General features: G+C 44.2%; 1 protein-coding gene across 1 annotated transcript in view; it reads right to left on the minus strand.

Moving 5' to 3' along the window:
* Positions 1–1,234: 1,234 nt before the first annotated feature.
* The window catches only part of PHACTR1 (phosphatase and actin regulator 1), a 308,164-nt gene continuing 297,333 nt past the window's right edge, over positions 1,235–12,065 (minus strand). Inside the window, 3 exon segments of the mRNA XM_039549910.1 lie at positions 1,235–6,095; positions 8,217–8,293; positions 11,568–11,708. Coding sequence (XP_039405844.1) covers positions 6,080–6,095; positions 8,217–8,293; positions 11,568–11,708 — 234 coding nt within the window. The 3' untranslated portion in view covers positions 1,235–6,079.

The following is a 12,065-nucleotide window of genomic DNA, read 5'->3' on the forward strand; positions in this document are numbered from 1 at the left end:
ACTTAGACTGCTTTTAAGAAATGCTTCCATTAAAACAGCGAAAACCCATCCCTTTTGTAGAGGTCTCAGTGCAAGAGATTGGACTGTGTTCTCATGTTCCCTGTACAATGTTTTCTCCCCAATATTTTTCTTGTTAAAGCACAGAAATTACCATATATAAACCACTATATACTGCTGCTATGGAAGCCATAGCTTGATGTGGGGGAAGGGGGTTTTTAGACAAAACCTACACTTTTGTTTATTTACCCAAATCTCACTGGCTAGCCACAAACTCAATGGCTGGCAGAACAGAAATGCATATAAACACACAAACAAGGATTGTGAGGTAGGTGAAAAGTTGACCAGATGGAAGCAAACCAAAAATGCTCGATAGCAGAGTTTTGATCATGTTGTGTTTCCCTATCAGCAAGGCAAAGGAACAGAATTTGGTCAGTTAAAGTAGATGGATCTTTAATTTTTGTGAAATCAGAAGCCTTTATCTGTCAGGGGAGGGGAGGTGCTCCCAGCTTCCAGTTACAGTGAGGATGCTGAGTGTCACTCATCTCCTCAGGGTCAGAATGTTTTCACCATCAGCTCCAAGCACTGAAGAGCCTCAGCAAAGCTGTCACCTTCAGTACTTAATGCAGGAGGCCAGCAAGCCTGTTGAAGGCATGTAGTTGTTCTTGTGAAGGCTTTTCCTCCTCTTTTCACTACACAGAGGCTTCAACTTGTCACAGCCTGAAACGCTGTGCAACCACTGAAGCTACTTGGGGGAAAAGGGGAACAAAAAAAAATTGTACAGGAGTATGTGATATGGATGTGCAGGAACAGCCCCTCTGCTGAACAGCAACAGCGCTTGGCTGGTGCTGCTTGGTGGCTGCACATTGGCTCTGGCAGCTGGCACTGGCAGTGCACAGCCCGCACCAGCAGCATTGTGGTGACATATGGGGTTCGGTTGTGGGGTTTTTGGATGCCTGTGTGTGTCTAGTGCAGACTGCTGGATTTGCTCTTCACTAGGGTGGTACCAGGTACCACTTCAGCAGCTGAGGTACCACTCATCCTTCCTTGCTGTGCTGAACCAGCCCAGAGATGGTGCTCAGGGCTCATCTGATCTGTCCCACCCATCTGCTTGGGAAAGTCTCCCTCTCCTGCTTTGCTCCCATGGGGGTGTGGGTGAGCCCGGCTGGTATCCTTGACTGCCTCCATGTGTTACAGTCACGGGGACAGAGGGTGATAAAATACGCAGGCACTGGAATACTTTTTTTTAAATGAATTTTTTTAAGAAACTGCATACATCAGAGACAAACAATAATTTAAATACCATGCAGTTTCAGTATGTACAAAAACTAGGACATAGAGATCCAGTTTAATTTTTTCTAGTTATTTACATCATTTTCATACAGCCATAATCTGTTAAATTACAATACTGGAAGAGCACGATTGACAGCCACCACACTCACTCCTATACAAAGACAAACTATATACATACACTTGGATATCAACTGGAAAATGCAACTGGTGCAGGAGTAACTGGGACACACAGGAACACAGGAAATGTCCCCGTCACCTCCTCTTTGTTTACAGAAGTTGTTCCAAGCTCGAGCAGACTGAACACCCGGGAAAAATAATTTGTCCCCTTTTTCTTTCCTGATTTTTTTATTAGCCTAGTCATCTCCCACAGCTATTTATACAAAGTGTTTTTATTTGCAGGCACATTAGGGAGCCCCCATTCACGTATAACTATGGGTTTCCACCTTGCCCATCTATGTTTATGAGTGCAAGCTTCACTGGGCATGTTGGAAGTGCTCCCCCCCCTCTTGGTTTATAGTGTTTGCACTGCACAGGTGGTGCTGTAGGAATAAGGAAGGGTAAGTTTGGTGAGTAGTTGCAGTGACGATAGAATGCAATGGTTATACGTGTATTAGGATGAGATATATTTGTGTAATGGGCTCACTGAATGGTTTAACATAAAATAGCTGAAAGTCTATTACGTTATTTCCCCCGCCTCTTCCTCCTCTTCTGATAATACCCAGAGTGTTCACTAGGAATTGCCTAGACACGAAAGTTGGCCTGAGCGCCTTCCCAGCAAACCTGCAGCCTGAAACTTCTTCACCCTGCAAGTACCTACCCAGTGGGGTGTAGGATGGGCAAAAGCCACAATGACCACATTCCCTCTGAGTCAGAATTGTGTCAACAGGCCCCTGCAACCCTCTGCTGGTGAAGGTGTGGGTAGGAGGGTGATGGCACTATTGGGATTCCTAACTGTCACTTTTCCCAAACAATCAAAACTTTTTTGTCCAGATGTTTAGGAATTGCTTTTTCAATCCCCATCATCTCCCCAGCCACCCCTTACTCCCCATTTCCTCTTCATTATTCCACAGGCTGCTGAACAGATGTCAAAACACTTGCACATTTTAAGTATTCAGGATTAGGTAGATTATAACAAAAACGCTTCTATTCCTTTAGATTATTGTCTCTGGAGATGGATGACTGGGAGAGCCATTTTTGTTCCACTTTGATTTTTCCGTTCTCTAAACTGGCTGTAATTTCTTTATTACCTATTAATCTCCTCCCAATCAGAATGAGGATGACTCTGCTAACAGAGTCTTAGCAGGAATGTCATCATTACAGCCTACACATAATCCAGGTCAAAGGGAGAGAAATCATGACTGTTTGTTGTTTGGTTTTTTCTTTACCCCCAACAGAATCACAGCTCCTTTGCCATGGCAGAGATGGCTTTCACAGATGTGAAAACAATTCTCAAGAAACAAGATTTATAAAAAAAGGGACCAGCAGGTCTCCAGTCTGTGTGCAACTTCCCATGGATTCCAGAGGTGGGTGTGCACACTGAGGATATGCTGCAGTGTTCAGGCCCTGAAAGGCTGTTGTGGAATGCCTTGACGAAGGTTAACTTTGCAAACTGCCCAGACCCATTGAAGCTAAAAGCAGATGAAGCATCAGTTTGGTGATACTTACTACAGTGCCAAACACCTTGTATGGCTTCTTTCTCTTCCCCTTCCCCCTTTTCAGGAATAAACTCTATTTGCAACTAGGGAAAAATATGGCAATTCTTCCACTTGTGTCCTGGTGTCTGCTCAGCCAGGAGTTAATTAAAAACAACCCCAAAGAATTAAGAAAAAAAAAGCATGGCTGCATGGAGCTGCCCTGGGGACAGCACAAATCATGGGGCAAGGCTGAATGTGGCAACTTGCTGAGTGGTCAGCAGGGACCTGCCATAGGCTCATCTGGATGAAGGTGCTGGGGAATGTTTGGCCATCACCCAGGACTCGGATGTTACGTGTCTCAACCAGTGTTTGAGGGTTTATTTTTGGGTGCCAGACTGGGAGTGTGGGCACTGCTTGGGGCTGTGCCCATGAGGGACAGTGGCAGTGCCCAGACTGACCATTCCCCTGGGGATTCCGGCACTAACAATGGACAGCAACAGCCTGTGACTTCCACCTCCCTCGTCTTAATTTTATTAATAAAAATCCAACAAACCCTCACCTTTCCCTCCCACTAGCCTACCAAGTCCTGTGATTTCTGTCACCACTGCTCCTTAAATGGTGTCCCTTCCATTTCACAGTGATCCTCTAAGCTAGCAATGCCAGGGCAGATGTGAGATCCATGCTGGGAACACAAGGATTTGTTGTTCTTCAGAACAGCTCTGTTGCAGAGCCCTTTGCTAATGCAAGGTCTGCGCAGTCAAAAGCATAAAGGCTTTTTTCCCCTTTCTTAAAGCTCTGATGCATTCTTGTAACTTGTGTGCATATGTATGTGAATGAACTTATGGACAGGAACCCAAGGTTTTCATGAAGATAGCCCCAAAGCCGTGTATTCCTGGCTGGTACGTTAAGTGCTCTGCCTCTGCTGCACTGAGCTGATAACACTGCACATTGAAGGCTTCCACTACTGATGAACTTCTATCTAAAGCAAGTGTGAGCTGGTGATACAGGGATCACGGTGTGTTTCCTTAGAAATCATCACCCAGTCTGGGAAGCACCAGAAACCACCTGGTTTTTACTTTCCTTTGATCTTCCATCCTCCAACAGCCAATCCTCATTTAATAGCTAATAATCCATAGCATTGTAAGGATGGCTATGGATGAGAATGAAAAGCTTTTGCTTGTCTCTGATGGAGAGCCAATCTGCGAGGCACTGAGTGCCACCACCAAGTGTAGATGGAGGGCGTCACCCTCGCTGCCAGCGCTGTTGGGGCAGGCTGGGTGCTAGAGCCACTCCATGGGCTACATGCAGGTTCTTTGGCTGTACTCCTGCATCCAGAGGAGTGAGATGAGGCCTGAGAAGAGGCAGGAGTGTTGGCACTACACTGCACTGGCCATTAAATGCTCAAGTGTGAGAGGCTTTTCAGCCCGCAATCAGTGAAGGGCGGTGTTAGCATGGCACAGGGGGAGCTGGACAGGGAGCACAAAAGAGAGGATAGATACATGGAAGACAGTGAGAAATGAAAAATCAGTTAAAGAATAACAGAAATAACAATTCTGTAGTAAAAAACTTTGGCCTCTCTGTTCACACTGTCAAAGGAAAATAGCCATTGTGGAAGAAAAGGTGTCCTGAAGTAATAATCTGGAACTTCTTACAGTAATGTTGCTACAGTGCTTTTGGCCACCATCCCAAAACATGGCATAATAATGTCTTGTAAGAGCTTGAAAGGAATCCTGACAATGTTTGCCCCAGCTTGCTGGCATTATACTAGTTAAGGACTTAATTCTGGAAGGGGATGGCCTAAGTTCAGAAAAGCACTTAACTGTGTTCAGGTTCCAGTAAGCCTGTCAGACATTCTTGAAAGCAGTGAGGCTGTGTGTGCTTCCTTACTATAGAGCACACGCTTATGTTGGCAAGTAAACCAGGCCCAGAGCGACCAGCTCTCCAAGCTCTGCTTGGTCAGTTTGTGTGTTAAACCACTATACGAAAAATAAATTAAAACCAATAAATTCAGAACACCTCTGAATTACTGTCCTTATGCCTCAGCTGTGGGTACCAGTGACAAGTCCCACCATCCATAAGAATGCCCCAGACTCCTTTTGTTAGGCCAGGTAACACGCTTTGTCACGCTTTGTTCAGTGTGAGTTTAGGATCAGTTCTTTAGACACCTGATACAGAGATGGTAGATATCCTTCATGGAACCTCCAGCCCCTCCAGTTGCGTGTCCCTCTGCAAAGCTGGAGGGGAATCCCAGCCTTTCCTGCTGCCAGGGGCACGTTGGCTCTCACACAGTCACAAGGTTTGGGTGTAAGACAAACTACAAGCGGAGCAGATGCCATGCAGTGACCCTGAAGAGATGGGTTTTTGCTTGCTGGTCCTCAACGTTCTTGTCACTTACTGCTAATGGGCTCACAACTGGGTTTAGAAAATTATACTTCAAAGAGTTGGAAAACAAACAGTTGCTAGAACTGAAGCAGCCTTCAGTAGGGAGTCCTGCTCTTTAGAGGTGATACTTTTTTCTGCTTGGAAGCTGAACAATGTCTACTGATTGGCTGTAAACTTCTCCAGGGAAATAAATGCTTTTCTAGTCAGATGATATTCAACAGACGGGCTGGCCCACGGAATAGTTTCGCTCCTTCACCATCCTCATAAGGTGCTCTCAGCTTGAAAGGAGTGTTTGATGTAAGTGCTTTAGTGCCATAGGGGCTCACCTTTTGGAGACTTCACCCAGGCAAAGTGATTCCCTAAACACCATTTCAGGACTCTCTAGAGTTGATGACAGAGGCTTGTCAGGATGAGGGGTGCCTGAAGACAACAATGGTTGCATCACCAGCTGGGCTTGAACATGTATGGCAAATCCACATGCCGGGAAAGTCCTATACATAGATGCCAAGTCTTGGCATGATTCCCACCAGGGGTATTTTCTGTTACTGAAGCTTGAACCAGCAGGTCTGATGATGCTGCAGTACTCATCACATGTAAATACAATTCTCCTTTTCTTTAATATTTATTTTTCTACTCTTTTTTTTTTTTTTTTTTTAAAAAGGCAGTTCGGAAGATTTACATTGTACGTAACAGGGAAGTGAATAATACCAGCACTTATGGTTCCTTTTAGTTATGTTTTGAAGATGGCATAGTAGTCAGGTAGAATTGATCTGCTACGGTCTGTGAAACCTGAAACGCAAGGGGAAAAAAAAAAGAGAAACAGTAAGATAATATCCTCACATATATATTGCACATAAAAACATTGGAGAACTAATTGCTACAGTGACACCATTAGACAGTTCAATTCCTGCAGCACTGACATCAGCCATGCTGGCAAGAGGACCCAAAGGAGACAGACACTCACACTTCCTTGGTCCTTGCCAGACTCACAGTTCATAGGCATAAGCTGTTTGCACCAAAATCTACCAGAGACATTCATACACTTTGGGTCCATCCTATGGGATCCCTGAGTGGGTGACAGCAGATCAGCTCACCCTCTTTCAGGCCACGCAAAGCCTGATTCTACAAAAATTGTCTGGTTTAGACAAACCTTATGCTATTCTGCCAGAAGGATTTACATACAGTTTAACTGTGATTATTCCTTCATGTTAGAGGCTAAAGAGACAAATGGAGCTAAAATGGCCACCCTTCCTGCAAGGCACCCTGTGTCAGAAGGCCTGGGTTTGTCAGATCTGCAAATACTTTTTCTAAGCTTTGATTTTTCAGTCTATTATGAATTAATTAATGAGTCCCACTAGTAAAGTGACACTCATTCTTTGCTCATGCCACTGCTTAATGACATGAAGAGCTCATTACCTTGCTAATGACTCTATAATGGTGATATATCTAAGTTTATTTAAGGGAATTACTCTCTTTTGTTTAAGCATGCTTCCTTCAAGTGCGTATTTCCCCAAGCCACTTGTTTAACCAGTAAGTCCTACTGTTCTTCAGGCAAACCCTTATTCCAGTGTCTGTTATATGAGCTATGGCTCTCTGTATGCCTGGCCCAGACTTACTGAGTCCAAGCTGCTCAGTGGCTTTCAGATACAAACTTTAAAGGGTCACTGCTCACTCTGGAAGAGAAGGGAAATACTGCGCAGAAACCTGTGAAAGCCAAGCAGATGGACAGACTTCTGGAAAACTAAACCAGTCTGTAGGTTGCAGAATGCTAAAGGCTTCATGGAATTCAACAGAACCCTCAATGGAGCTTGACTACTTGTAGCAACACCCCCTTTAAAACAGCCTCATCCTTTCTACATTTGTCACCTCGCCCTGGAGGAGCCAAATGTCCTTCAAAGGCTCAGTCACCAGGGTCAGCAGATCTAGGCCAATTGTACATCCTAAGGCTTCTCCCAGACCTTGTGGCTCAGGAGCAGCTGGCTTGTCTCTAACAGCACTCTGTCTCTACAACCCCCAGTGCAACCAGCCTAGCACATGCTAGGATGGAGATGGGAGATCGTTTCTGCAAGGTAATATATGCATAATACATGTGGTGAATTTTAATATAATTATTAATTTATACACATAAAAATCCCCTAATACAAAATTAATTTTGCCTTAAGCTTTTCTGTATTTTTCCTAAAAGTACCGACTGCATTTTTCATGAGCACTGAGCTTATGAACACATTAATACAAGGGCAGCTCCAGTTTTGCACCAGATCTCACTGTCACTTGTCTTCAGTACCCCACACTTGTCTTTAAAGTCTAAAGTGTTGATTTGCTAAGGCCTGACTTCAGCCCTAGCCTGTCAGAGAGGAAGGTGGTTGGTTTGGGCTCATGGACAATTAATTCAGTCTCCACCTTTAAAAAAAGCCCAAGGTGTAAATAATAGTGCCTCTCTTACAGGGTGGATCTCGCTGTGCCCCACTGTGTCACCCATGGTCAGACATGGAGAACAAGACTGAGAGATCTGTGGGTGGGAACTGCGTGGTGTGGAACAGCAGCACACTCGGCAGGGCTTAGTGTGTGCTCATTCAGACTTTGCTACGTGCTCCACAAGGGTTCCCTGTCCTCCTTCAGACACCAACACTTTTTTTAAACTTTTGTTCTCAGAAGAACAGACATGCAGCATGATGATTTAAAAAAAAAAAGGTTATACTTCATTAAACGGCACGTGCCTGCATAATGCCACATAATGGGGCAGCATGTGTTCGTCTGTGTGAGTTGCTTTTACAGCCTGTAATTCTAAATGTTGTCTAGACCTCATGGTGTGTTCAGTGCATGTTGGAGAAACAGCTGCTGGCTTTGTTTTTTTTTTTTGAAAACAGCAGTATTCATTTACAGTCTTAAAAAATTAATCTCCCAGCTTACCTTGTTAGATGCCTACTTAATTCATGAACTTCCATTTCAGAGCTTTTAAATTCATTAAGCTCTTTTCGAATGGCTGCCTGCAAAGGACAAATAAACTCATAAATGTATAAATGAGAGAGATCAAAATAAGTTCACTTTGTTCTCAAAACAGTATATTAAAAGTAAAGCAGATAGATAACATCAGAGAGACAAACAAAGACTTTAAAATGTGAAAAGGAACAGAGATAAGCATGTTCTAAACCACATAAAGGGAAGAGAGATGCTTCAGTGGAATGGCTCAATTTGAAAACATATCACAGACATGCAGGTACAGAACCCAATTCTGGCTTATTATGTAAACCTTTACATGTACAAAATCCAAATTAGTGCAAGCACGAGAAAAAAACCTGTGCACTGCAGTTTGTGAAACACTGTGATCTAGACTGGGCCCAGATCCTGACAGACTTGTGTTTGAGATGTCTTCTGCCTCTATTGGTCCTGAAGTTCCTCGGGTGAAGTTACCTAAAGCAACTCATCTTACTTGGGAAGGGAAGAGGGATACCTGACTCCCTGCCCTCTACTCTGCCTCGAGCTGTGCCCCTCTGCCCTGCTCCTCCCTTCTGACCCAGCTGTGCTATTTATTGAACTGATTCAACAAATTAACCCAGCAGAAAACCTGCCATGATGTGGGGGTATTCAGCCTCTGTGGCTTGTCTGTGAGGGAAAAGCAAACCAGGGGCACTGGCAGGAAGAGAATTATTGAGGAATAAATAAAACAGAGGGTGTGACTTGGAGGGACTCAGCTGCATGGTAGAGATGGTGCTCAGCACAAATGGCTCAAGTCTCAGGCCCAAAGTCAAGACCTCTGACAGCACTGTGATATTTGTAGCTCATGAATGATTTCACTGTGAGCATTTGGAGGGGATGTGCAAGGTGTCTGTTGCGGCGAAACGCTCCCATGGGTTCAAGGTGTGTGCACTGCCTTTCTGTGTGATGCTGAAAACATCAACATCAGAGGTGGAAAGGGGGTGTTCCAGTAAGTGGTATTCGTGTCTGTCAGGAATTTTTCTCAGTGAAGGAAATCTAAACCAGTATGAGCAGCATGAGCCCAAAACAGGACTTTTGCAACAGCCACTGATTTGGTCACCAACTACCTTTGCTTTGACAAGCCCTAAGTGGTGGATTTTGCAAGTATTTTTCTACAGAAAAGGCCCTTTCTGCTCCTTCTGCACAGCTTTGGTTTCTTATTTCCCTTAGAAGTGCCTGTCAGGTGCTGCCTCATCCATCAGGACAGAGTGATGGCTATGCAGCAGCTCCAGGGCTGCCTTCAGCAGACCAATCTGCTACTGAAGTGACTGCGAAGGAGGCCACAGGGGCTGCTGACTCCTACAGGGACTGAGATCTATTACCCCTCCCTCCTTTGTCTGTTGGAGAGATGCAAAAATGTCCTTTTCCTTCTCCCAAGAGTCAGACCTGCTAAAGACAAACTCTTGATTGAAGGCAGTTCCCTTCACGCAGCACACAAAGCAAGATTTACTGGCAAACAGAAAAGCCCAGATTTTATTGCTAAAATCTGTTTTTGCAATAAATCTGGCCTGTGCTGACCAGTGAAGACAGCTATTGAATCACAGCTCTGGAAGAAAATAATCCTATATAGGATGATGCAGCTTTGTTTCAATCTGTCTGGCTATTTTTTCCAACAGTGGACATAGTGTTGAGGAAAAGCAGGTCATCTGAATGGCAGAAATCAGAATATTACCCACAAGACCCAAACAAAAACTGATCTATCTGCTTCCTTATGCCATAAAGGGCATTAATATTAGAATGACAAACATCTCTTCTTCTGATGGTGCTTTGCTAAGAAGAGGTTAATCTGAAGGACTTAACCCTTTTCTCTGACTACTTAACTTGCACATGCATTAAAAAAAAAGTGACATCAAAGCCTTAATACTAAACTCTTTACTAGGTTACATTTTATAGTGATATTTAATGTTTGTTCTTTTCAGAGACACAGGATGAGGAAGGACTTGTCTGGAAATCAAATCTCCATGTCCAGCTGAAGTTTCTCCATGCCTTTCATCCCAGACAGGGATCTCTCAAAGGCTGCAGAACCAGTTGCAAGATTTATTCCCTCCCTCATCTACCAATTAAGAGAATAAAACTAAGTCAGTTCACTAATATCTTACCAAATATGGGGAGGTAAAATGAGAAAAGCTAATTTAACCCAGTATATTATGGTCTATGCACAGTCCAGAGGAAGTTTTTCTTTTTTTCAGATCAATTTATGCTACATTAACTTAACCAAAGCTAAACTAAAAAAAATCCCTCTATCAAGGAGGAGACCAATGCCACAAAACTATACAAGTCCTTTGGTTGACTTATACAAGTATAACAGGCTGTCCTTTGTGAATAAAACCAAGAGCACCATAGATGAATGGCATGGCTGGATATTCTGCTAATTCTCTAAACATTGGACATCATGCTCTCCATTGCTGAATGAGTGAATTTCATGGCAAAGAAATAGTCAAGACTTGAACTCAGGTATCTGAAAGTCTTTAACATTACAAGGGCATCATAGAGTGACTGTAAGATTCATGACCGAATCACTGAGCCTCATAGTCTTCGCTTCTTATAACATCCATAAAATCTTTTAGATCTTTTTCCCGAGGTCTCATTAAGACCCTCAGCATGTGACTGATATAATTTGCCAGCAATTTAATCCCTCTGCCATCAATGCCAACACCAGAGACACCATTTAGTGGAAATGTTCCACCAGTGCTCAGAGGGCAGTGCCATCAATACCAAACGTGTGTCTTCTTTTCATCTGCAGGTCTTGTGTGGTTTCAGTTCACTGCTTAAAATACTCTGTGGCAGAAATCCTGAGAAAAGGTCCCTGTTGTAACACAGTAGAGAGAAGTGACTTGGCTTTGGAGGGATGGAGGTACCTTTGCCAAATGGACCTGCTGGCATTTCCACACCCAAGCCTGTCCTGTCCTGGCATGGCCATTCTGGCACACACTCCTGTCTCACTGCTCTGCTAAGTCTTGCCAGAGCTCTCAGCTGGCAGCATAATGTGGCAAAACCAAAACTGACAAATAACAGGGCTGTCATCAAGACCTTTCCTCAAGGGGCTTGGGATTCCTTCCCTCCCCTTGTTTCCATGCATACAGAAACCTTCTTGCCAAAGATTTATGCTTCAAACAAAGAAACAAACCTTGTGAATGGGAAAAAACCACATGTGTGTTGGGAAGGAATGTCAGGTGGATGTTTACTCCTTGACAGCCATGGGACCTGTGAGACCCAAGGGATGCTGTTTGCCACAACATGCCCTGGCTGTTCAGGCCATGGCTCTCCCAGAGTTGCCCCACTTACTTTGTCAGCAGCTGTGAGTCGTGTCCAGGGTTTGTCCGCCCTCCTGTCGTAGTCTTGTGCGTCTGCCACTTCCACGTAGTCACTGAAGCGGATGAGGATCTTCCTCTCACGTAGCTCTTCTACTGTGGGCCTTTGACTCAGCTGCAGGTTTGAGGAAGGAGTGGGAAAAGATATCAGGACTTTGCTTTTTCCCTACAGAGTGCTGCTTGGGGATTTATTTTACTACAACTGATGTTACAGTAATAAGAGGGTTCGGACATTCCTTTGTTTTTTATGCTTTGTTTTTATTGGCCTTTCACAGAATTGCTACCTGGGAAATGCCTCTTGTTAGAACACCTTGAATATCATCTCACCTTGCTGCCAGAGCAGCCCACTGTTCTTTGAAAAACTGAGACCCCAATTCCCAGCTGAGCTTGATCACACTTGGCAGAAACGAGATGCAAGAAAGTCTCCCAGTGCACTGATGTCCCAGGAAGAGACAAAGACCACGATACAACT

This window comes from Corvus cornix, chromosome 2 (genome assembly GCF_000738735.6).
Source record: "Corvus cornix cornix isolate S_Up_H32 chromosome 2, ASM73873v5, whole genome shotgun sequence".
Lineage (NCBI taxonomy): Eukaryota > Metazoa > Chordata > Aves > Passeriformes > Corvidae > Corvus > Corvus cornix.